At 57.0% G+C, this 24,338-nt stretch overlaps 1 protein-coding gene across 10 annotated transcripts in view; it reads left to right on the top strand.

Moving 5' to 3' along the window:
- Positions 1-3,666: 3,666 nt before the first annotated feature.
- The window catches only part of MINK1 (misshapen like kinase 1), a 41,544-nt gene continuing 20,872 nt past the window's right edge, over positions 3,667-24,338 (top strand). For 2 of the 10 annotated variants that reach the window (XM_041772717.1, XM_041772715.1), the window contains exon 1: positions 3,667-3,981. In XM_041772717.1, the coding sequence (XP_041628651.1) occupies positions 3,925-3,981 (57 nt within the window). In that variant the 5' untranslated portion in view covers positions 3,667-3,924. The remainder of the gene's footprint in view (positions 3,982-24,338) is intronic. The other 8 variants (XM_041772721.1, XM_041772716.1, XM_041772720.1 and 5 more) reach the window with 5 other exon arrangements.

Here is a 24,338-nt window from a genome sequence, read left to right as displayed (position 1 = left end):
GTGAGAATTGACCCCAGGAGCAGGAAGAAAGGGAGAGGAACAGATGGAGGAGCTGAGGAGGACTTTCTGGAAGCTGGGTGTGCAGGCGGGTGGCAGTGTGGAGAGGGGGGATGCAGTTGGTCCTGCTGCCATCCCACGAGTCCAGCCCTCCTTCCCTCTGAAGAAGCCACTTGCACACAAGAAATCCTCCCCTCCCACATACAGTGGTCCCCTGGTACTAATTGGCATCCTGCTAATTAGCCTCATTGTCAGCAGTAAGTGCCTCTTTCCCTAAGGGACCGGTTCCTCATTAACTGTGGGGGGGGGGGGGCGGGCGGAGGTGGAGGTTGGGGAGGAGGTGGAGGTGGCAGCTGTCTGGAGCTGGCTAGGTGGGCCTCTGCTTCATGCTGTCTCTTGATCTATCTGCAACTCCCACCCCAATTAATCCTAGACTTTCCTTTCTTTCTTTCTTTCTTTCTTTCTTTCTTTCTTTCTTTCTTTCTTTCTTTCTTTCTTTCTTCTTTCAAGGTTTTATTTATTTATTCATGAGAGACACAAGGAGAGAGGCAGAGACACAGGTAGAGGGAGAAGCAGGCTCCCTGTGGGAAGCCCGATGCGGGACTCGATTCCAGGACCCTGGAGATCATAAATTTGTCTTATTTTTAATATTTTAACTTTCCTTGGGGCACCTGGGTGGCTGAGTCGGTTGAGCATCCGACTCTGGATACCAGCTCAGGTTATCATCTCAGGGTCATGACATTGAGCCCCCTGTTAGGCTCTGTGCTCAGCGGATAGTCTGCTTGAGATTCTCTCCCTCTCCCTCTGCTCCTCCTCTGACTTCTAAACAAGAAATTTTAAAAACATATTTCAAATAATAAAAATGTTTTTAAACAATGTATTTTAAAATATATTTTAAACAATAAATTAAAAATATATATTTCAACTTTCCTTGATGCCCAATCTGGGACTTTCTCTACCACATCAATTCTTTTTTTTTTTTTTTAAGATTTTTATTTATTTATTCATGAGAGACCGGAGAGAGAGGCAGAGACACAGGCAGAGGGAGAAGCAGGCTCCATGCCGGGAGCCTGATGTGGGACTGATGTGGGACTCGATCCTGGGTCTCCAGGATCACAACCTGGGCTGAAGGTGGCGCTAAACCGCTGAGCCACCCTGGGCTGCCCTACCACATCAATTCTAAGTTTTTATTACGGACAATTTCATATATACAAACATAAATGACAATATGAACTGTCATGTATCCAAGTGTCCATAGTCCAACTTTGATAATTACGAACATGAGGTCAGGCTGGTTTCTCTGCTCTTCCTACTTTCTGGATTGCACTGCCTCTTGGCCAGCCTACCCCTGTAATCCTCACCTGCTCACTCACTGTTTCTGTATCTCTTTATTAAACATTGACTGTGAGTCAGTAATAAGCAAATTTGTCAAGGATCTACTGTGCCAATCTACATATCTAGTTTTATTATATCCTAATCTTTCTATTATCTCTATTTTATCAATGATAGAATTGAACCTGATTAATGACTTGCCCGAAGGACTAAGTTCATTTTTTTTTTTTTTTGATAGTCACAGAGAGAGAGAGAGAGGCAGAGACACAGGCAGAGGGAGAAGCAGGCTCCATGCACCAGGAGCCTGATGTGGGATTCGATCCCGGGTCTCCAGGATCGCGCCCTGGGCCAAAGGCAGGCGCCAAACCGCTGCGCCACCCAGGGATCCCAGGACTAAGTTCAAATTCTGTGTTTTTTCATACAATCCCATGGTCTTTTTAAAAAAATATTTTATTTACTCATGAGAGACAGAGGGAGAAGCAGGCTCCCTGTGGGGAGCCCGATGCAGGACCTGATCCCAGGACCCTGGGGTGACACTCTGAGCCGAAGGCAGACGCTCAACCGCTGAGCCCCCCAGGTGCCCCTATCCCATGGTGTTGATCTTGTGTTAGCATATATCACAGGGTCTGCCCAGATGACAGAGGCCTTCGTTCACTTAGCGTGTTACTGAACCTCTAATGGGTGCCAAGACCTGCACTGAACAAGGCTGTCTTGATTCCTGCCTTTATGGGAATGCGGCAGACATTTACAATTCAAAGTGAGTGTTCTCATCAGTTTAGACCAGGTGGTTAAAACAATATTCAGCTTTAGTGAGTCAAGGAAGGCTTCGTGGAGGAGTTGATTCAGACATGTAGGACAAAGCAAGGGGCAGTCAGAGTGGGCATGGTCAGAATATTCCAGGGAGAGGACATAGCAGATGCACAGGCTGGGGGAGGGTTTCTGGGGTTCTGGCCACAGTGAGGAGACAATTTCAGGATGCCTGGAACATGTGAAATTGAACCGCACAGTGTTGAAAAACAAGGCAGGAGAAGCAGGTGGAATCTTGAAGGGTCTTCGACGCCATACTTTATTCAAAACTGAGGTCGCAGTGGAAGCTCTCAAACAGGGGTGACATCGGGTCTGAATTTTAAAAACCACTGTGGGCATGGAGAACTGGCTTAAGGGAGTCCCGGCAGGCAGACCAGGCAGGTGGCTGATAAAGAGCAATGGAGGTCAAGCGGCGATTGTGCCCCGGACAAGGACAATGTCATAATGAACAGGAGGGGTGGGGGCAAAAGTGGACGTGCATCAAAATGCGCCAAAGAGAAGAACTCAGAAAGGGGGGTGTCCACCCCTTTCAAGGACTTTCCGTGCAAACTCTCCTAGGTGGTGTGTGCATGGAAACTGGTGGTGGGGTCTCCTGATCAGAGACACCGTCGCCGCTGGAAGTGACCTCAGGGAGCAAACAGCCTTCTTCTTCAACTTCGCAGGCAAAGAAAAGCCCAGAGAAGCAAAGCAACGGGCTTAAGGTCGCACAGCACAGCAACGGCACATGACTCCTGGTTCTTGTCCATAGCATCATCCAGCCTCCAGTGGGGTAATGGCTGGGGCTGCTGTGCCAACCCCAGACCTAAGTGACCCAAGCACGATCCGAAGAGGTTGGACGGAGGGTCCTCAGCATCTCCCTGCCCCACCTTCCACTACACGCGGCTCCAGGGATTGGTCAGCGAATAATTGTTGAAGTAACTTCCTCGTGCAGGACAAGGTGTCCGGGAGGATTTCCCCGTCCTGCGGTCGCGGGTCCCCTCCTCAACACCCCCGACTCCGGCCAAGGTGGGGGGTGCAGGGCACCCCCTGAGCCCCCAGCCTCCCTCCCACGTGGGTTCTCGAGCCACATTCTCACCCCAGGCCCCTCCCTCGGCGGCTCCACTGTTGCCATGGCAATGAGGTGGGTGGACAGCCCATCCTATCTAGAGGCCACCCAGCCCTCGCGTGGGGTGTTACCATAACAACCTCCTAGTAATAGGGGGGCTGGGCCCCGCCCCCTTCCCCCGCAAATAGATGTGGGTGGCTTGATTGGCAGCTGGGCACACGAAAGAGGAGGAGGGAAAGGGAAGGAAAAGCGTCAAAGCTAAGCGGAGAAGGAAATGGGGGAGAAAGAGGGCAAAACGCAGGCGGAGGGGAGGAAGCGCGAGTGCGCAGGCGCGCCGGCCGGTGGGCGCGCTCCGCAGCCGCCCGGCCACCGCCCACTTCTGTGGGTCCTAGCGCGCGCTGTTCGCGCTCGCGCTCTCTCCTGCGCCTGCGCGCAGGTGTCGGCGCCTAGGGGGAGGGGCGCCCGGCGCGCTCGCGTCACGTTCCTCGCCCTCCCTCCCGGCGCGCGGTCACTCGGCGCCTGCGCAGGAGAGGCGGGAGACTCGGGGTGCGGGCTCCGGGCGCCTGCTCCTGTCTGTCGGTGGGTCGGTCCTCCCGCCGGCCCTCCCCCTCCGCGCTCCTCCGGGGGAGGCGCGGCGGAGTCCGCCCCCGGGATCCCCCGATGGGGGAGAAGCGGCGACGGCGGCAGCGGAATAACCGAGCCGGAGCGTGAGCGGCCCCGGGGCCCGGCTGCCCGCGGAGGCCATGGGCGACCCAGCCCCCGCCCGCAGCCTGGACGACATCGACCTGTCCGCCCTGCGGGTGAGCGCGCCGCCCCCAGCCTCGCCCCGGCTCCTGCCCCGCCGCCGCCGCGGGGCAGCGGCGCGGCTGCCCGCTTCACGTGCCCGCTGTCCCCCGGGTGCCCCCTGCCCCCCGCTGCGGGCCCCCCGCCCCCGCCCTCACCCTAGCCCTCGGCTCCCCTTCTCGGGGCACGCGCTGCAGCTTCCCGGAGCCAGGTCGGTCCCCGCCCTTCGGTACCCCGCCCCCACACCCCTGCCCCCTCTGCCGGCGCCGCTGACCCCCTTCCCCCGCCCCACCCCCGCGCTTCCCGCAGCCCTAGCCCTGTCACCTGCACGGTCCTGCCGGCCGGCCCCCTCCCTGGCCTCTTTCCAGCCGTGCCCTTACTTGTGTCTCCTTCCTCCTCCTCCACCTCCTTCTTTTCCTCCTCCCCTCGCTCGGCGCCTCGAATTTTGACTTTGTCACTGCCTTGACAGCAGCCCCCCCACACACACACACACCGCCGCCTCGCCCACCCCCTGGATGGCCTAGCTCTCCCTCCCGGCCGGAATTTCGGCCTTCCCGTCTGCACCCCGCAGACGCCCTCGTCCCCCTGGTCCTCGTGTGCTCGGCGCTCCCTATGCCTCCTCTCCTGTTTCAAGTACAGCAGTCCAGAACCAGGCATATCCGGTCTCGGGGTCCCTGCCTATTGCATTACCAACCCTGCAGCTACGGCCCCGCGCTGGGGGGGAGGCGGGGGGGGGAGGCGCTGCTTCTCTCCAGAAGCCCTGGCTCGTGGCAGTGGCAGGCAGGGCCGGCGGGAGGATGTTTATGTGTGTGGACGTGCTGCATGGGGTCGGTGGGCAGGCAGCGGGAAGATGATGGGGGCGTCGCAGGGCAGGGCCTCCCTAGGAAAGGGATTACAGGAGTCAACCACAGCAGGAATTTCTTAGAAATACCTGTTTATTGTCCCTTTGGGGGCATGTGCACGCCCTCATTTGGGAGCTCTCAGGAGCATTTGTGTCCCTCTTCAGCCAGAAGCGCGCACTTAAGAAGCAACTTGGTGGTTTCAAGGTGAACACTCCAGGCTGTCCACGCAGGGGCTGCGTTTATCCTGTGTCCTTCGGCCTTCCTCAACCAGGCCACGGTGTAGGGGGCAGCAGGATTTCCCCAGTTGAGTCAGGATTGGCTTCTCCAGAGGCCCCTCGTTCAAACCCGTCTGGCTGTTGTTAGCCAGGGAACGTGGCTAGTGGTGGGAAAAGGGGTCAGCCACGCAGGTGCCCCGGATATGCCTGGAGGGGAGAGGGGAATTGAGGAGAGCAGAGTCATGTTGTTAATTGGGTTTCTCTAGGTGACACAGTTTTTCTTGCCATTCAGGTCACAATTTGTTTGGTGCCGTGTTGGGCCAGGAGACCTGCCTTGCTGGAGACAAGGTGATAAGTTGCTGAGGAGGGAGACTAAGCATTGGCTTTCATTCCGTGTGTGCTCGCGTGTGTTGCAGGGCAGGGCCTGTTGGGGTATCATACGATGGAATTCCCAGCTGCCCTTAATGTGTTCTGGGATGAACCCCATCTTCCCTTCCCATCTTGGTTGTTAACTCTGGCTACAGGGTTACATACAATAAACGGGAGGTCTAAACCATGACCTGTGGTTGAAACCCTGTGGAACTCTGCTAGGGCTTCTCTGTTCCTATAAACCTCCACTTTTGCCCGGACCCCCGCTACCTGGGGTTTGCAGCCATCCTGCAAATGCCCTCTGACCTTGGCTGTGGCATTTCCTTTCTGGACTTCTCAGCCAGAAGCACTGTTAGCCTCCTGCCTCCTTTTCCTCTCATTCCCCTCAGGAGAGGCCTTGGACCTGACCCCAGGGTTTCTATCCCCCCTGCTCCTCATCCTGCCACCACCGCTTCTACTGCCACCCCACTCCTGGAGGGCCAAAGGGAGAGAGGGCTCCTTCCTCCTTGCTGCTGACCTTTCCTTAGTGCCTGTCCCCTTGCTCTACCTCCGGAGCTGCTGTGGTCCTGTGAGCAGCGGCCTGGCTCATCTCTTCTGTCCCTGTCTTTCAGTGGGAAATGGCAGCCTGCAGAATTAGCAGCAAAGCCCCTTTCCCTTTCGTCCGTGTTTTGTGCTGGGGGCGGAGAGCGGGGAACATGTTCACTTAGTAGCCGGCCTGGGAGAGCCTACATTGTCTTTCTCCTCTTGTTTCAAGATAAGGTTTGGTTTTCAGCCAGTGATGAGAGGAACAGTCTGACGGGGGCCAGATTGAATGGCACTGAACCCCAGCCCTGCGTGGCAAGGCCGGTGGACCTGCCGCTTCGCGGCCAGGGGCACACTTGACCCCTGAGGCTCTGTTTCCCCCCGCAGAGTGGCATGGGGACAGGGCTGTCTTCCTGAGTTCAAGTCCTGGCTCTGTCACCGTGCAGCCTTGCCAGATGCTACCGAGAGCCTTTCCTCCCAGCTCGGTGTGGGGAGAGCAGTGGTGCCCAACTCAGAGCTGCCATGGACTCCCCAAGTCTTGCCTGTTGAGTCCTCAGCCCCCGGCCTGGCATGTAGGGGCTTATTGCTGCTCCTGTCATCGGATGGCAATCAGAGAAGCCTTCCAGCACAGCTGTATCTGAAAAAGTGCTGCTTCCCCTGCGTTATTTTTATGTCACTTTTATATAGCATTCCCTTAGTCTGCTTTATTTTACTTCATGGTATTTATCACCATCCGACAGAGGTTTTTGTTTTTAGCCACCTCGACTAAAATGTAAGGTCTGGGGAAGCTAGAGCTCTGACTGTTCTGCACACCAGTGCCTGCATCAGTGTTTTGCACATCATGGGGCCTCAGTGTTTGTTGAATAAATGCATATCAGAACAAGGGAGAGCTCTCAGCACAATGCTTGCTCAGAGAAGGCACTCAGTAAATGTCATGTTTGTTGGGCTTGCTTTTGCCCCTCTTTTACGGACACACAATTAAGAATATCTTTTCTGAGTTGTTTTTGGAATCAGACCTCGTCTGGTGGTAAACAGAGTTCTGGAAACCTTCATCTGAGTGTGATGCACTTGAAGTAAACTTAGGGTCATCCAAGAGAAAATAGGGCCTCTTGTTTCAGACCTTCTCTGCGTCCAAGCTTGGTGATATTCCAGAAGAGTCTTCTGGCTTGTGGCTCTTGGCTTCCCACAAAGGAATAAGGATCAGCAAAATGGATGGTATGAGGTGGGAGCAGACCCCAGGCTGACCTCTTTCCTTTTGCGTCGCTCCTTTTTGGTTGACCCACTTCATAGATCAAACCGCTTCTCTCTACTGTCTGAGCAGTTGGAAGTTTCAGACTGCAGTGTCCTTGAAACTGTGGAGCTAGAGGCTCAGCGTCACCATGTTCAAGTCGTACCGTAGTGCCCAAGCAGGAGGGACTTGTTGCTAGGCAGTGGTACTGACAGGTGCTCCTTGTCAAATGAATTTGTGTTGTTGTGTCTGCTTTAGAGAAACCTCTTCCCCTTTCTTCTCTCTGCACGAGGCTACAGGGCCAGCATCCCCCGTAAAGCTGGCGGTTCTGGGCTGCTGAACACCAGGTTCTGGTGCACTAGCTGTCCAGATACTGGTGGCAGATGCTTCAGGCAGGCGGTGGGAAGCCGGGTCTCCTGCTGCAGAAGGAGCGGTGCCTGGAAGTGACTTTCCCCTAGACAGCTGCAGAGGGAAGCTGGGGCTGTTTGGGGCACTGGGGGCAGTGAAGTACAGGCCTGCTCCAGCACAACGATGGAAGGAAGGTGCTGGAGAACTTCTCCAGAGCCAGGTGTTCAGCCATTCCCTGCCAAACGAGGGGAGTGATGATGCCGTCCTGGCCACCGCCGGGCAGGACAGATTGCCCATGGCCCTTGGTGATACGTGGAAGGGAAGGTCTGTGGGAAGATGAGGTTTTGACAGTTAAGATGACAGGAAGAAGGGTCAGCAAGGGAGCCAGCTGGCCCACCTGTCACACTTGCCAGCAGAGCTGTTACCGCTGTGCCCAGCAGATTTCCCCATTTCAGGCCTGGCCTCCATTCCTCTCGGTTTTGGCTCTGGTGCCTCCTGGTGCCTCCGACAGGGCAGCGGACACGGCTTGGACACGTAGTGTCCCCTCCTACCGGTGTGGGGACAGAATGGCAGGAAGTGCGTGGCTGCTCTTTACAAGCTCGAACTCGGGCCTCGGTCTAGACATGAGGACTGTGGAGGTAGCCTCTCAACCTAGAGATAGTCCTGGGGCCAGGCAGCGTCTCCAGAAGCCGTCCACGAGTCAGCCCCATAGACCTTGCTGGCTCTAGATAAGTCCTACTGGACGAGGTTTTCAGAGACATCCCTTCTTGCATCAGCGCCAGGCACAGGCAGGCGGCTGTGTGCATACCAGGTCCTGGGGGTTGTGGGCAGGCTGTGGGTGTCACATTGGGCTCAGTCCTGCACTAGGCTGGAACCAGGACCTGGGGGCATTCACCTAAGACATGCTTCCACTGCTCCGGCTCCCCCTTCCCTAACTGTTGCTGCTCTCCTCAATCCCCTGGGCTCCTCAGGGTTGGGAAGATTTCGTTCAGTCCGATTCCCATGAATAATACTGGTTTTCTATTGCCCTGTCTTCAGTCATCTCGAAATCTGATGCCCAGTCCTTTCTCTTCCCCGAGCATCCTCTGTCTTTCCTGGGTTGGAAATAGAACAAAAAGTAATCAGGTTAATAAGTCAACTTTCAGAATGTTTCCTGAGTGCCCACAGAAAAGAGGGAGATACAGCCCTTACTTGCTAGCAGACGCGGGCTAGGGCCACACCCACGTTCCTTCTCCCTGCTCCTGTTCTTCCTGCTGGTCTTCTCACCAGCCAGGCCTTGACTGGAGTCTGGGGTTCTTCCATCCACAGGAAGCTCCTCTAAAGGCTAGTTGAGAAGGTGCTTGAGGCTTTTTGTTCTTTCTCGGGGGAGGGGATGGTACAAGGAGGGGAGAAGGGGATGGAACTACAATGACCAAGGAGCCCTGGAGATTCCATTCGAGTGGCCAGATGGCCTGAGGAAGTACTTGTTAATTGTGGCTAGGCTTCCTGTTTGTTTGAGGAAAGTTCTGGAATTAGGCACCGAGGGGCACATTGATGAACAAGATAGACTTGGTGTTCCTGTAGCCCGGACTGCAGAGGGACGCTGGCAAAATAATCCTATAGGTACACATGTAACCGCAGGCCAGCTACAGACCACGGCAGACTTCAGCGTGCCATGAGAGTGTGTAAAAAGGATCCTTCTTACTTTTTATAAGACAAAAATATTTGCTTGATCGATAGAAACAGTTTACAGGCCAGAAACCCAAGCTGTCATTGGCACAGAAAGAGCAGGAGAGGCGAACCAGCAGGGAGACTCTGGTGATGGCTGCAACTGGGAGACCCTAGAATGGAGCCATTCTTAGGTGGAGCATTAGGTCAACAACCAAGGCCTGGGGATTAGGTGGAAGCTCCAGGCTTAACGGTCCAGAATGATGTCCTCTGAACCTTCCTGTGGGAGGAAAAAAAAAGTTTGTGTTGGAGGGTAGGGCATGTATGTGGGAAGGGCGTGTGACTCCAAGGACCCTCGTTTTTGCTTGTTGTGGGGAGGGTCTTGGTACTGGGTCTGCATGAACTACGTGTCGCCCTGCAGAGGGTGGGTGACTGTGCTTCTCGTCGAGAGCAGGTATATGAGGGAGAAGTTCATCACTTGATGTGTTATTTTAGATTTGTAAGAAAGGCGTGTGTATGGAAGGTGTATGACACGACGTTTGGATGTCCGTGTACACAGCACAGTGATCGCTATGGTCCAGCAAATGCACATTCCCATCTGCTCACGTAGGCACCTGTGTGTGGGTGGTGGTGGGGGTGCTGTGTGCCTGAGTGGTGCCTGGGGTTGGAAGGTAGATAAGTCTCCCAGAAATAAGCACAAGTGGGCCCAGCCCTGGGCCTTGTGCCTGTTCGCACGGTCTGTGCAAAGTGGGATTCTAACCAACGTTTAGGTAGATGCCGTGTATAAATAAATGAAAGTCTCAATTTATGTTGTGTGCCAGTAAGGGATGAGTGGGGTTTGCAGGGGGACTGCTCCTGACTTTGCATGTTTGAAATGAAGCAGGGCTGGGGAAGCCACAGTCTTGGGCTTCTTGGAGGAGCCAGACTCCAGGAAAAGCTTTGGTTCAGGAGGGTGGCAGCATAGAAGCTGGTAGAAGGCTATAGAGCCGTTGGTGGCACAGCCTGTGGGAGGAACCAATAGTGGCCCCAGAGGGATGAATGAGGAGGGACAAGGAGGGGACTCTCTGAGGAAGTAGGGGGTGGCTGGGGTGGGGGGGCAGGGAGGAAGCCAGAGGCCTTGGACAGTGGAGGTGGTTAAACCTCAGACTCAGCTGGAAAGGGCGTTCCCCACAGCAGGAGAGTCTGCAGGCCTACCCCAGAGCCGCCAGCACCCTGGAACACCCAACACCTGGAGAACCCAGAGCCCCAGCATTCAGATCACGTAGCACCCAGAGCCCCAGCACCCAAAGTCCCAGCACCCAGAGCACCCAGAGCCCCAGCACCCTGGAGTACCCAGAGCCCCATTATCCAGAGCCTCCAGCAACCTGGAGCACCCAGCACTCTGGAGCACCCAGAGCCCCAGCACCTAGAGCACCCACAGCCCCCTCATCCAAAGCCCCAGCACCCAGAGCACCCAGCACCCTGGAGCACCCAGAGCACCCAGTATCCTGGAGTCTGGACTGCAGGGGAGCAGCTGTACCTCCTGGCTTGTGAGCTGAGAAGGCCTCCTCAACGCAGGCCTGAGCCAAGCTGGTGTTCTTGGGGAGAGAGGGGATCTTCGCACCCTTTTCCTCCAGGAACCGTTTGAGGAGAAGATTGGAAGGGCTTGCCTTGCTGACTGCTCCTGGTAGCCAGGTTTGGAGAAGTTTCCCTGACCAGCGGCCCTTGCAGGGACAGATGGAGGACCAGCAGGGCTGAGGCAGGAAGGGCTCCTTCTCCAAGCCACCTCCACTCTTGTGATCTGTCCCTGAAGCCTCTCCTGACCAAACCTGCCCTTGCCGGTCACCTCCTCCTCCTCACAGACCCCATAATTCAGTCCTTGAACACCTATAACTCTGTATTGTATGTCGCTTTATGGCCTCATTTTCCCCACCGTGTTCTCCTGTCCAGGGACCGTAATCCTCACATCCTGCTGACCCCTCACGGTGCCCATGAGAAAGCTGAGCTCAGAGCTGGGGTTCAGTAATCGCTCACTTTTGGAGACTGCTCCACTATTCCTGTGACTTGTCCTTTCCCTCTGTTTGATCCACAAGCAACAAAACACTCCTCACATGTCCTGGGCCCCCGAGCGGCGCAGCCCAGCACACGTTCCTACCCGGTGGTCCTCAGCCCGGCGACATGGCACTCCAGGGGCACTCCAGGGGCATCTGGAGATGCTGGGGAGGGAGCCCTAGGTGTCCTGTGTCTGGAAAGCACTGATGGCTTTCAGTATGTGGGGACCAGGGTTGTTACTCGCTCCAAGTGTTGGCAGCTGGTCGAAGAATTGTTTTTCCACCCGGGATGCCAGCGGTGCCTGTTGCGAACTCAGTGTCAACTTGGGGAGGCCGGGGGAAGGCTGGGGCAGGATTGCCCATGAAGTCCCCTGTTACTGCTCTCTGGGTGCGCAGAGGAATGTGGTCCAGAAGTGGCTCTGCGCAGCTCCTGTCTTTCCCGACAGCTTTCATGCGTTGCCGGCACACCTCGGAAGGTGCAATGGGCTGACTCCAAGCCAGGCTGGAGGGAAGGAAATTTTCATGTTCCCTCTTTACCACCCACCCACTCTTTCTTTCAAGGCACATTTTTGAGAAGGTGGCTGAAGCGTGTAGTACTTGGTCCTTAGCTTGGAGTGGCTCGGGTAAGAGTCTTTGGGAAAACAGGCAGGAGTGGAGGGCGCACTCAGGATCTGGGAGATGAGGTGAGTGCGCTCTGCTGCTCCTAGGCTTTTCACTGTCAGGGTGTCCCCTGGGAGACAGGTATGGCGAGCGGGCAGCATGACTCAGATTGCATGGAGAGGCAGGCATCCTGCCTAAGGTGCGCTCTAGGGGTGGCGAGGGGCGGGGGTCAGGGCCACAGTGGGGACAGGTGGGTGGGGCCCAGAGATAGTGCTGCTGTCCACTTGCCATGCCCCTGAACCTGGCTGAGGAGCACAGAGCTGGGCGGGCTCCTGGTCTCGGATTGCCAGGGCTTAGAGTCTGTCTGAACAAGGCCCCTCTTCCCTCTGGAAAGCACCTTGGAACAGGGTGGGACATGGTGGAACAGGGTGGGACATGGTGGGACAGGGGCAACAGCACGCAGCTGGGGGACAGGCAGCATGTGGCTCTGCTGTTTATCAGTTCCTCTGCTGTGAGACTCCCGGTGACCCCTTTGTCTCCCTTCGGTCCAGAGCAGAGATTGCTCTGACCCAGGTTATTTTTTATTTCATGTGGCTTCACCGCACAAGGGGTCCTGAGGTCACAACCATGTGAGAGGCTCTGTCCTCATGTCCTCCCACCAGCCCTCCTGCCAGCCCTGCAGAGTAAGCGGTCTCATGTTCAGGGTGGAGGCACCAAGGCCCCCAGCACTTGGGGAGCCCTAGGCCCTCATGGAGGGTTGGACAGCCAGCAAGTGGCAGCACCTGAGTCAGACTCAGGTGTGACTCAGTGCAGAGCCTGAGCGTGTTGGCGCCTGTATGGCCGGCCTACTCCCAGGGGCAAGGCGTGCGCGGGCGCCTGTGAGGAGACGGCACCGCAGGCCCTCCATCCTACACCATGGGCTGTGAGCAGTGCCGTCCGCCCCTTGGTTTCGTTGCACATGTGTGCCCGTGGTGGGCAGGCCTTGTGGGCTTGCGTGGGGATGGAGCACTGTCCATGTTCCCGCAGTCACGTTGTCTAGGGCCTTCAGGACTGAGGCCTGTCTTATGGACTGACACAGCCTATGTGATGGAGGCTGCTGCCCTCGAGGAGCCCGCTGTCCCAAACTGCCGGGGTAGGGGACAGACTTTGTTCACAAACGTGGGACATGTTTGGGCAGCGGGTGTGAGACATTAACCTGAGTCTCTGGGGACTGCAGGTGGGTTGCGGTGGTGGGCACATGCCAGGAACACAGAAGCTCAGGGAGCCAGCCCTGGGACTGAAAGATGTTGGGGTGATGGGCTGCCGACTAGGCACTGTGACAGGAGGGAAAGCTGCGTACAAGTATCTAGGAGGCTGGGGCCCCTGGGTGGCTCGGGTGGTCGGCCATCGACTCTTGGTTTCATTTAGTTCAGGTTGTGATCTTGGGGTCATGAGATGGAGCCCCAGGTCGGACTCCACAGTGAGCTTGGAGTCTGCTTGGGGTTCCCTCTCTGCCTCTGCCCTTCCTCCGCACCCTGTTTGTGTGCACATGCTCTCTCTCTCTTTCTATCAAATAATGTTAAAAAGAATCTGGAAGATTTAGTTTAGAAGCAAGAGCTGAATGATTCAGAAAAGAGGCCTATTCTTCGGCAGGAAGAAAGGAAGACAGTCTTCTTCCTCCCTTGGAAACAGCGTTTTTTACTGCAGTTATAGATACCTAAAATCTGAGGGTCTTAGCCACATTAAGGGTGCGATGTGGAGGCACTGAAAACCCTCATGCCGGTGTATGACCCAGCCCACAGCCTGTTTGTCATTCCAGCTGCAGCTCCGTGGATGAGGCTGCACGCCCGTCCTCCCTCTCAGCCCTAGCCCACTCCCCCGTGGAGTTGAGGGGAGGGCCTGACACAGCAGGTGCTTAACACCTGTGGCGTGGGCTGAGGTGACATCGTTGCAGAGGTTCCTGGGAGTTCCCAGATGTTGGTGTGTCTTCAGCTGGCCCCCAAGCCACCCCTGCCCCAGAGCCTGCAGCCGAAGGGGGGTTAAATGAAGGGGCTGTGGCTGCGGGAACCACAAGCAGACCCTGCAGCAGAAGAAGTTGGGGCTTCTCTTTCATGGTCAGGCCCTCCGGCCCCCTCCTGTCTCTGGTTCTCTTGCGCCTGCTTGCAACACCATGCTTGTCTCCGCTCTGACGTCTCATCCTGGGGGTCCAGGGGTCCGCTGGAGGGGGTTGGAAAGGTCACTTGAGGGGCGAGGGTAACCAAGTGCAGCAGCCTGTCTGCACTTGCATGTGAGGGGCACCCACGTCGATGGGAGTTTGTCCAGAAAGGGAAGGAAACCACCTGTGATGAGTGCCGTGGACTGGTCGAGAGCTCTGTCCCTCCTGGTCCCACCTTTCCCCAGGGGTGCGGGGCACATCTCTGGCTGGAAGCTGTGCTCCACTAGTGCATGCTTGTGTTTTGATGGGAACCCTTCTGGGTGCTGGAAACTCAGACCTGGATAACATCCTGTGCAGGAGGGAGATGTTTAGGGTTGGGTCGTGCAGGGCGCTGCGGCTCTCCTGGGGGTGACATACTTGGGGGAGGGGTGGCTCCCTGCTGAAGGTGTTTTGGGGCAATTGCATAGCCCTGCAGGCCCCTCTCATGCCCCTCTTGGACCTCCAGGCCTGTGTGGTTTGGAGCTGGTCAAGCTGCATCCCTCCCTGGGGCCCAAGCCCTGGGCAGATCCCCAGCATGACCCACAGTCGTGTTGGGTTTCTTAGACTAGAGGTGACTGGTGCAGTGGCCTGTCCTGCCTCTTGGCTCTCCTCTGTCCACCCCATTTGCAGTTTCTTCATTGACCTTCAGGGGGAAAGAGGGGAGGGCAGGAGACTGGTGCTGCAGGGGGCCTGCCTTACAGGTCAGAGTCTAGGCCTCAGGGCCACAGCTCGTGGCGTGGGCACTGGGACTTAGAGTACGCTCTTGAGGCTTTATCCCTGGGTCACCAGTCTGTGTGCTGGCTCCCAAACCTGAGGACTTTTCCTCTGCCTCGTATGCACAGCCTGGGGGGGGCTGCACATATTCGCTGGGGCTTCCAGGCTCTTCTCCCCTCAGCCCTGCTCAGGGCCATCTCTCCTTTTTCCTCACATTGAGCCAGGTGTGAATCAGGAACTGTGGTTCTCCTTGGCTGGTGCTCACTCAGCCCTAGGAGCCCCGCCGTCCTCGGGGGGGCCCTCGCGCTGTCCCTGGGGGCCTCACCCACTGCCTGGGTGTGGTCAGCGCCGCTGCTCGCTAAGGAAAGGGGGACGCGGCTGTGGTGCCTGTGTGGAGTGAGCTCGTGAGGGCTGGGTACATCTCCAAAGTGCCTATGGAGGTCCACTGTGGAGCCTGTCCAACCCGACTGCCAGGACTTGCGTGCCCAGCACCCTGCTGTGCAGCATGGCCGCAGGACGACCTACAGGCTTCTGGGTATTTGGGCAGCCTAGGGTCGAGGGTATGTTCTGAGCAGGTCACGTGTGTCTCCCAAGGGGGCAATGACATTCCTGCTGCCATCCCAGCCCCTGCCCTGGCCTCACGACCTTCTCAGATGGGGCCGAGTTGACGTCTCCGGAGAGCTGCCCTGCAAGGCCGTAGGCAGCATGACACCCAGAGTGAAAGCGGCCTCAGGAACCAGGAGCCCTGGTTCTGGTTTCAGGTCTGTCTCTCGTTTCCAGGGTGAGTGTCATCTCTTTGGGATATGGTTTCCTTGCTCACAGAACGAGGGGATGAGAGCAGGGGGTCTAATCAGGTGGTCGGAGTCACCTGGGAAATGTTTTTATCCTTCAAGTGCCCAGGCCCTGCCCCTGGGGCGGCCCCTGCACCCCACGGAGCCCAGATGTGTTCACCCAGGTAATCTGATGCATGTGGGCTCCCAAGCCTGCTGGACCAGGTGATCCCCGGGGTCCTTCAGATCCAGGCTCCCCCTCCCTACTTCCCTCTTTCTTCCTGGAAGTCTGGGAGTGCTGCCTAGGTGGTGTGCTCTTTGTTCTCGGCACTGTAAACACGCAAGGCACGCTCACCCCACGCTGTTGTGTGTGTGAAGCTGGGCAAGAGGGAGCTGAGAGAGAGGCCAGGGTGGGATAGCCCAGGATGACAGCCCAGCTCGTCTGGGGGATACCAGCACCTACTGCAGAGACCCCTGTGGGTGAGGTTGGGGTGTGGGCTTGGGCTGCACATCTGGGAAGGACGCAGCAGATGCTAGAGGAGGGTTCAGCAGGTCTCCAGGCCTGTCCGAAGCAGACCTCAGGGCCCACACAGTCTAGGGACTAGTCCTCGAGCCTGCTGGCACCCAGGGCAGAGTGGCCACACCAGTGAGGACTGACCTGGGGCACAGGAAGGGTCTGGACTAGAGCACGGGCCCCGGAGACAGAGTTGAATTCACACCCTGCTTCATCACTGATGGGGTGACTGTTGTCAAGGCCGTCTTTACTCCTTTGCCTCATTTTTGTCATCTGTCACATGAGGGTGGCCAGACCCCCTCATGGGGCAGCTATGATGGTGAAACAGAAGTGTGGCTGACGTGTGGGTGACTGCTCGCTGGAGGTCGGAGCCACCTGATCACTCTTATGAAAGAAAGGCTCAGCAAGGATATCTCCTGGGGTCTGTGGACATGCCTGTTGTCCTCAGCTGTGGGTGGCTGAGTCACCGGGCCCCCCAGGTGGGAGCGCGGCTGGCTGCCTTTTCCCTGCCTTAGAGCCCTCCACCAAGCCCGAGAGTCCTCCCGCTCCCCTGGAAGACAGAGCAGCTTCAGGATCCGCGATCTGAACTTGAAACTCCTGTCTGTCCTTCCCCTGAGCCAAAGGCCTGCGCCCTGCCCTCTGCACAGAAGCTCCTGGCCACCCAGAAGAAGCACTGGGCGTGTGGGGGAGGGCCTAGGTGTCACCCAGGTGCCCTGAGGGGGATGCTTGGCTCTGTTAGGGTCTGAGACCCAGGCCCCCGGTACAGAAGGGAGCAAAGTGCTTATTGAAAGGCTCGATTGTAGATTGCAGGCTGGGGGCTGGGGCTGCTAGGTTCCCCGGGCCTGGAGACAGAGGGCCTCCCTGCTCCAGGCCACCAGGGCTTCGGCTCAGTGCCTGCAGGGGTACTGTGCAGGCATGCCCTACCAAGGAGGGCAGCACTCTGGTCCATTCATCATGGGGCTTTGGTCTCTGGTTGTCTGGGTTGTCTAGGCCCAGGAATGCCTGGCCTGGTGGGAAGTTGGCCAGGGAAGGTGCTGAGCAGGTGGGAGAGGTAGGGAGATGTGGGCTCCATCCTGCTGGTCAGGAAGTCCTGCTGCCTTCTCCATGTCCCCGGGCTGTGATCCACTGTGAGCTGGCCCTTGGTGGGGCCGAGGAGAGGCTGGTCTCCACCCTTGGGAGGATAGCCCTGGTCCTCCTGGGCTGATTCAGGCCACCCTCCTCCCCTCCCTGCCTACCTCACCCTGTACCTGCTGTGCTGCCTGACTCAGCATCCTGTCCTCTGCCCTTCCCTCCCTTCCTGCTCTTCCCACCCTTCCTGCCCTTCCTCCTGAGTCCTGGTGGTTCTATCCCCAGGGCCCTCACCACACCTGGTTGGCCTCCTGTCTACAACCATTTTTATTTACTTACTTACTTATTTATTTATTATGTTTTAAAGTCATTTCTGCGCACCTGGGGCCCGAACTCACGACCCTGAGATTCAAGAGTGGCCCTGTTGCTCAGCCAGCCAGCACCTTCCCCCGCTGCCCAGATAGGCCGCAGGTTTCCTTGTCCCTTCCCTCAGAGGCATGCAGACACCTGATTCCCTCAGGAGGAGGTTGGCAGTGAGGGATAATGATTTGTTTGTGCTACAGTGAGAAGCCTTGTTACCCCGGCCAGGTTGCTGAGGTCCTTCTCTGTCAGCCCCCCTCCACCACTTGGCTCACACTGGGAATGGGGAATGGGAGTGTGGTCCCCTCCCACCCCTGCCAGCCCTCTGCCATCGCCTGCTCCCCCTCCTCCTCTCCTCCTCCTCTCCCCCATTCTCCTTTCCTTCTTCTTCCCCTCCCCCTTCTCCTCCCCTTTCTTCTTCCTCCCCCTTCTTCCCCATCTCCCCTCCCCCTCCTCTTCTTCCTTCCCCTCCCCCCTCCATAGAGATGACCCTCCTCCTGTTGGCCCACCTGGTCACCCCTCCCTCCAGGGTCATGGATCTGCCTCCCCTCCCACCCCACCCCCGCCCCTTAACTGTCCTACGCTCAGTTCTGCTTTTTATCAGGGTTCTCTTCTGCGCTGCCGCTCTTCACCCTATATCCTGGGGCCACCGATAGTGTTACTAAGTCACCTTTTGACCCAGTTTCCCCCGGTTCTCTGGGCGCAGTCTCTTCAGAACGATTCTGTGCAAATGTGTAGCTCTTGGTGGATTTCAGAATGTCCTCACATCCAAAAATTCTTGTGTGTTAGAACTGGGTAGACTAGGAGAGGCTCTTGGAGGGGAGTTCCCGGACGCCCTGTTACAGACGCCCTGTTACGTGGTGGCATCAGAACCCCGGCCAGGCCTCCGGTTTACACACTGCCTGCTGTGCTTACTCCCCTGCCTGCTGTGCTGCAATCTGGGGCTGCGGCCTCCCACCCCCCCACCCTCCTGCACCTCTGACCCTCCCTGGAGCCAGGAGCTGTCTTCTGGGTGGGGAGGACCTTGGCCCCTCTCACCCAACCCAGCCTCTGCCTGCCTCTTTCTCCTCCAGGATGCTTCCCCTTGAACTCTCCTTGCCTAGTGGCCATACACAGTCTTTGGATCCTTACTGATGTTCTTATTCAGGGGTGCCTGGCTGGGTCAGTCGCTAGAGCGAGCGTGCAGCTCTTAATGTCAAGATGACGCGTTCAAGCCCCATGTTGGGCACAGAGCCTACTCAAAAAAAAAGAATCATGTTCTTGTTTGGGTTTTGCCAACTATATAGGAGTTTGTTGTTTTAAGAAAGTCTACTTTCTAGTGACACATCTTTATTATGCATATAAATTATAGGGTGCTGATCCCCATGACAAAAAGAGATTTGCTTTTAGCAGCTGCCCTAGTGCATTGCTTTTAAGTGAATATTCATGGATTAGTTTTGGAAGAATGGAGATAAACCCAAAACTAGTGTTAGAAACCATTGATTGCTCTAAAGAGGAAGGAAGGCCTTTCTAGGGAACACCAGCTTTCTTTTATTTCTATATTCATTTAACAGGCAGGTTTTGAATGTGGCCCTGACTCCTAAGAAGGGCCTAGCACAGGAGACAGACAGAAACGTAATCACAATAATATAGTTGGTGGCACCACAGGGCCCCGCGGAAGCAGGTGGTCAGTGGGAAGCATCCTGGAGGATGGGCAGGGCACGCAGCTTCAGGGCAGGGCGAAGTGCTGTGCTTAAGGGAGTGAGCAGTGAGCAAGGGTGCGGTGGTATAGAAGAACCCAGAGAAGTCCTGAGGTGTGCAGGGCGCCTGCCCCTCTGCCTTGCCCCCACACCAGCAGGAAACAGATGACCCCAAGGTGGAGTTGAAGTGGGGTTGGCGAGGCTCCAGATGAGCCATGCCTGGGAGATTGGCCTTAGGCGGTCAGATCTGAGCCTGAGGAAGAGCCTCTTTGGCCCGCCCACGGCGTGTGTCTGCGTGTGTCATCTAGGGGGGCGGACAGAGCCCTAGGGACCAGGGTAGTGCAACTTGGCCGCAAGATGCCCCCTTGGATTTGCCACCAGCTGCACTGCAGCAAATATGAAAGTCCTTGGACCCCTTGGTTTTCTCGTCTGTGAAATGGGGTGATAGTCATGCCTGGCCCCCTGCAAGTCTGAGGTGTACCTGACATGGTGACTGTGGGGTGCCAGAGTTTGGGGTGGTGGCTGCGCTGCCCCCAGGTATGAGGTGACAGAAGGGGTTCTGCTGGTCACGGACAAAAGCGCTTCTGTGGCAGGACCAAGGTCAAGGTGCCCCTGCAGCCGGGGCCCAGAGGGAAGGCTGGGGAGGCGGCTCTGGGCAGGGGGTGCCCTTCAGGCCTCACCCCTCCCTCTCCCCAGAATCCTCTGGAGGCAGGTGGAACCTCAGAAGCAAGCTGTTCATCGTTTAGGGTTTGGGGTCTATTTTTAAATTTCTGACTGTGATGATATTTATTTTTTCTTTTCCCTTTCCCCTCTTCTCCAGTGCCACGGCAGAAAGGGACCATCTGTCCCCTGCCTTGCCTGTGGCCATTTTAGAACCAGCATCACTGCTGGCGTTCTGGCCCCTCCCGCCCTCCCTGACTTCCCCTGCACTGTCCTCCAGCTCCTGGGGGCCTCCCCTCTACTCCCTCGAGGCCACCGAGACTACCCTGTGTCCATGGGAGCTGGGCATGCAGGCGGCAGGGAGCTGCTTCCGCCTCCTTGCTTCCCTCGCTGCCTCCCCAGTAGTGGTGTCTGTGCTTGTGCACGCGTCGTGTCTGGACCTGTGTCTGCCTCTGTATGCATGCAGGTCCAGGTCACGTGAGTGTGCTTCTGCAGCAGAGACCCAGGAGGAGGGACTCGAAGTTCCCGCCCCCAGCACAGAAACCATCCGGGTTGTCTGGTTCAGAGAACTGAGGGCTCAGCCTCCCTGGGGAACAGAGACTGGGGATAGAAGGTTGGTCTTGGAGGGTGGTGAATATGAGGAGGGAGTTTGTGCAGGTTTTGTTTACTACTGGGTGGGGCAGCCGAGGGGGTGGTGAGGGCCTCACCTCTTTTCCTTCCTTCTCCCTCAGGTTTTGCTGGCTCCTCTCCTGGATGGGCTTCCTTCTCCACTGGGAGCCTGTCCCCTGTCTCTCTGTTATGGGCTTTGGCTTTGAGCCTGCTTCCTGGGATAGGAGCTAGGGATGCCTCCCCCCAGACTGGCTTCCCTGGGGGAGGGCATCTAGTCTCTGCTGGGCTGGGAGGAGGAGGTGATGTGAGAAGACTCCTGCCACCCACCAGCCCACATGCACTCCCATCTTCCTCACGCACACACGCACTCTTTCCCACAGATACCCCACCCCCAACCCACCCCCGTGCTTCTCTTGGGCTTGCACATGCACATGGCGTTGGCCTGCTTCTGCTCCCAGCTCAGTGGAGGATGGGGTGGCATGCCTCTGTTGGATGACTGCCCTCTCCATGGCTCTGCTGGCACCAAGGTGCCCTGTGTCTCTGTGGGCAGCCCCGCCCCACAGCCCTTTCCACTGCTCTGGTCTCCCTGTAGTCCTGGGGTTGGCACTGGGGCTGAGGGCAGATCTGAAGCTGCATGTGCCTCTGTTTTAGCACTGAGGTGCCAGGGCTGTGGGGGTGGCTCTGTGACCATTGCCCAGCTCCTGGGAGTGAGGGCTCCTCCCCAGCCTGGGTCCTGGTGCCACAGGGCCTTTGCCCCTCTTCCTCTCTGGGTGGGCCTGTGGAGTCACAGGAAGAGCTCGGGCTAACAGGCCTCTTGTCTTTCTCTGGGAGGCCGCAGCACCTGGCCCAGTCTCAGCCCCAGGTGAACAGAGGCTCCCCGGGCCCTGGTAGCCTGCTCTTCCTGGCCCGAGAGGTGTGCAGCTCTCATTGGGTCCCTCTGTGGACCACAGGTCCTCCCTCTGCCCCTAGAGCCCCTTCCCTGTCTGTGTGTCTCCCACAGGTTCCCTGGTGAACCTGTCTCCTGGCAGTGGGGACGTGGCCCCCTCACCCCCAAGGCCCCACCTCCTGTCCAGGGCTGGAGGGCACATCTGAGCCCAGGTTATGGCCGAGGGACCTGCCAGTACGCATCCCAGTGAATAATCAGGGCTGGGCCTGCCGCGCAGGACAGACCAACCCTCCCCCATCTCTTTCCCAGGGACTTACGGCCCTTCACCAGGCCTTACGGTTCTCTTTCTTTCTGCCTCTCTTTCTTTCTGCCGCTGGAAAGCCTCCTAGAGTTGCTTGGGAATTCTGAGTGGATAGACCCTTCCTGCTTTGGCTCAGTTGGAGGAGCATGTGACTCTTGATCTGAGGTTGTGAGTTGAAGCCTCATGTTGGGCACAGAGCTTACTTTTAAAAAGTAAAATCTTAAAAAAGACCCACGGGTCAGCAGAAGAGGAGGGGGTGCGTTGTCCCATCCTGCCTTCTTGTCCCGCCGCGGCCTGATGCCTCACGTTGCAGCATGGGTGACTCGTCCACATGTTCGTTCTTTCCTCTCCCTGTTGGTGTCTGACTTAGAAGCTCCTAGAAGGCAGAGCCAGGTTTAGAGAGGCATTGTTTGACAGGCACTTAAAACAGCTGTGGCTAATATTGTTAGCAACTGTGTGTCCTTAAAGCCCTTCATGGACCCCCTACAGCTCGCGGGTTTTGTCTGCAGGCAGAGTGGATGCCGAGGAAGTGGCGTCCACCTGTGGGCACGGCGATCTGAAGGCCACTGGAGGACAGGCCCGGACACCAGCATCAACCCTGCCAGGTCTGGGCCTCTTACAAGAACTGTCACTCCCACCCTAGAGTGCTGGCAGCCCTTTGCCTGTTCGGTCACCTGCCCCTCTTCCCCTAGACCACTCTGGGACTGTGGAGCCCTCCTGTCCGTTTCTAGGTCCCTGACTCTGTCACTTACCCCCACCCTGGCCCTCTGTTCCTTGAACCCAGTCTTCCGTGACTGCCCCTGCCCCCGACCACACCGCAGTCTCTAGGCCGCATGGTGAACCCCCTGTGTGTTTCTTTTGGGAGGTGGTCCCAGCCTTCATATGTACAGAACCTAACGTTTGTCCCACCGCTGCATGAAACGGCTCTAGGTTCTGGGGGACAGGAAGGAAAGTGCCAGCTGGCGCTGGGCCCCCAGGCCCCGACTGGTGGCCTGGCTGGTTATCAGAGTTCCATTCGGTCCCAATTTAGGAGCTTGGGTGAGCCTGGGGTGCCCCTGGAGAGCCCACAGCGCAGGGGACAAGGAGCCAAGGCCAGTGTGCACCCAGGTCTGTCCTGGCCAGCTGAGTGGGTACAAAGGGATGAGTGGGTACCTTGAGAAGGATCCAGGCACCAGGCTCCACTGTAGCTTACTGATGTTTGTTGGGCCCCCGGCCTGTGCCCAGTGCTGGGTGGGGGTGGGGTGGGGGAGTGGGAGGGTCCTAGAGCCAAAGGCAGTGCTTCCAGGGCATGTGAGGCCTTGCTGGGGTCACTGACTCCGGTGACCTCTTTAAAGGGGGATGTAAGGGGCACCTGGGTGGTTCTGTCATTTGAGCATTGGACTCTTGATTTCGGCTCAGGTCATGATGTCAAGGTCCTGGATGGAGCCTTGGGTCCTGCTCCACACTCAGTGGGTACTCTGCTGGAGAATCTCTCTCTCTCCCTCTGCCCCCTACACCCCTGCTGTAGGTGCTCTCTCTTTCAAGGAAAAAAAAAAAGAGAGAAAAGCCAGGTTTTAAGAGGAAGAGAGTGTGATGGGACCGCCCCCTCAGTTCTGTGCCCTTGGGTGCCCCCGGGCCAGGCTGCTGCCTCTTCTGCCTCCAGCGCTTTATCCCCGGGCCTCTGGCATGAAGCTCCCCTTGCTGCATCTGGCCTGCCGGTCACGCGTTAGGTCACCAGCATCCAAGTCGCTCCCATGCACTCACATGGGCCTGGTGCTGGAAGGAAACAGGTCAAGGGGCCATGGTCCCTGGGGAGTGGTGTCCCGAGTGTGCAGGTGGCAGCAGTGCCTGGGTGCAGCCCCCATGAGGTGGCGGGGGCAGGGCACAGCACCCCATACCCTGGCTGTGCCACAGTGACCTCCCTGAGGCAGCGACCTCCCCAAGGCATCGGGTGCCTATCTCCCATCCTGTGCATCAGTCACAGATTCCAGCGCTTGTATGATGCCCTCCGCTGCTTCCCTATGCACTGAAAGCTCTGTGAGGTTGGAATGTATGGGGAATGGGGGCGTAAGAAGTGCTTAGGTACAGAGGCTCTCAGGAGTGACACAGCAGTACGGACTGTCCCTTTCCCTGCACCACAAACGTACAGTTGACCCTTAACCACCATGGTGTTGGGGGCACGCATGCTCCACCCGGTCAGAAGCCTGCAGGCAACTCCTCCCTGAGAGCTTAGCTGCAGCAGCCACTGACTGCACACCCCCGGAGCACAAGCAGAGGGGCGGCCGCGTTCCTACACTGATTCACTGCGGTGTCCTGAGCTTCACGGCCCTTGGCATAACGTGGGGTGGGAGCATGTGGCCCTTAGGTGGCAGCTGCCTAGGGTGTGGCCTGCAGCATTTGCAGGCATGGGGTGAGCGCTGGGGAGGTTTTCTTACTTTGTTGAAAGGGAACCCGGAGAAATTAAGTGACTCGTTCCCAAACACACAGCCTGTTAGCCACAGAGCCAGGAGGTGGAACCCAAGTTCCCTAACTCTTAATCACTCAAGTGTTATATTTTATAATTTTCTGTGTTTGGCTCAGGACTCTTTCAAATGTGTTAATAGACCGAAAGCACTCTGAGGGTTCCCTTCCATGTTCCTAGGGTCGCTTGCCTAGCACGGAGACTGTCACTAATCAGAGTAATTTATTAAGTGCTGTGGGAAGTTCTCTTAGGCTTATTTTTCTTTTTTACAGTTTTCTGGTTTTTAAATTTTTAAAATTTATTTATTTATTTGAAAGGTTTTGTTTATTCATGAGACACACACAGAGAGGCAGAGACACAGGCAGAGGGAGAAGCAGGCTCCCTGCAGGGATCCCAGTG

This window comes from Vulpes lagopus, chromosome 10 (genome assembly GCF_018345385.1).
Source record: "Vulpes lagopus strain Blue_001 chromosome 10, ASM1834538v1, whole genome shotgun sequence".
In the NCBI taxonomy this organism is placed as follows: domain Eukaryota; kingdom Metazoa; phylum Chordata; class Mammalia; order Carnivora; family Canidae; genus Vulpes; species Vulpes lagopus.
The sequence above is the reverse complement of the archived record's forward strand: the minus strand, read 5'-3'. Positions and strand labels throughout refer to the sequence as shown.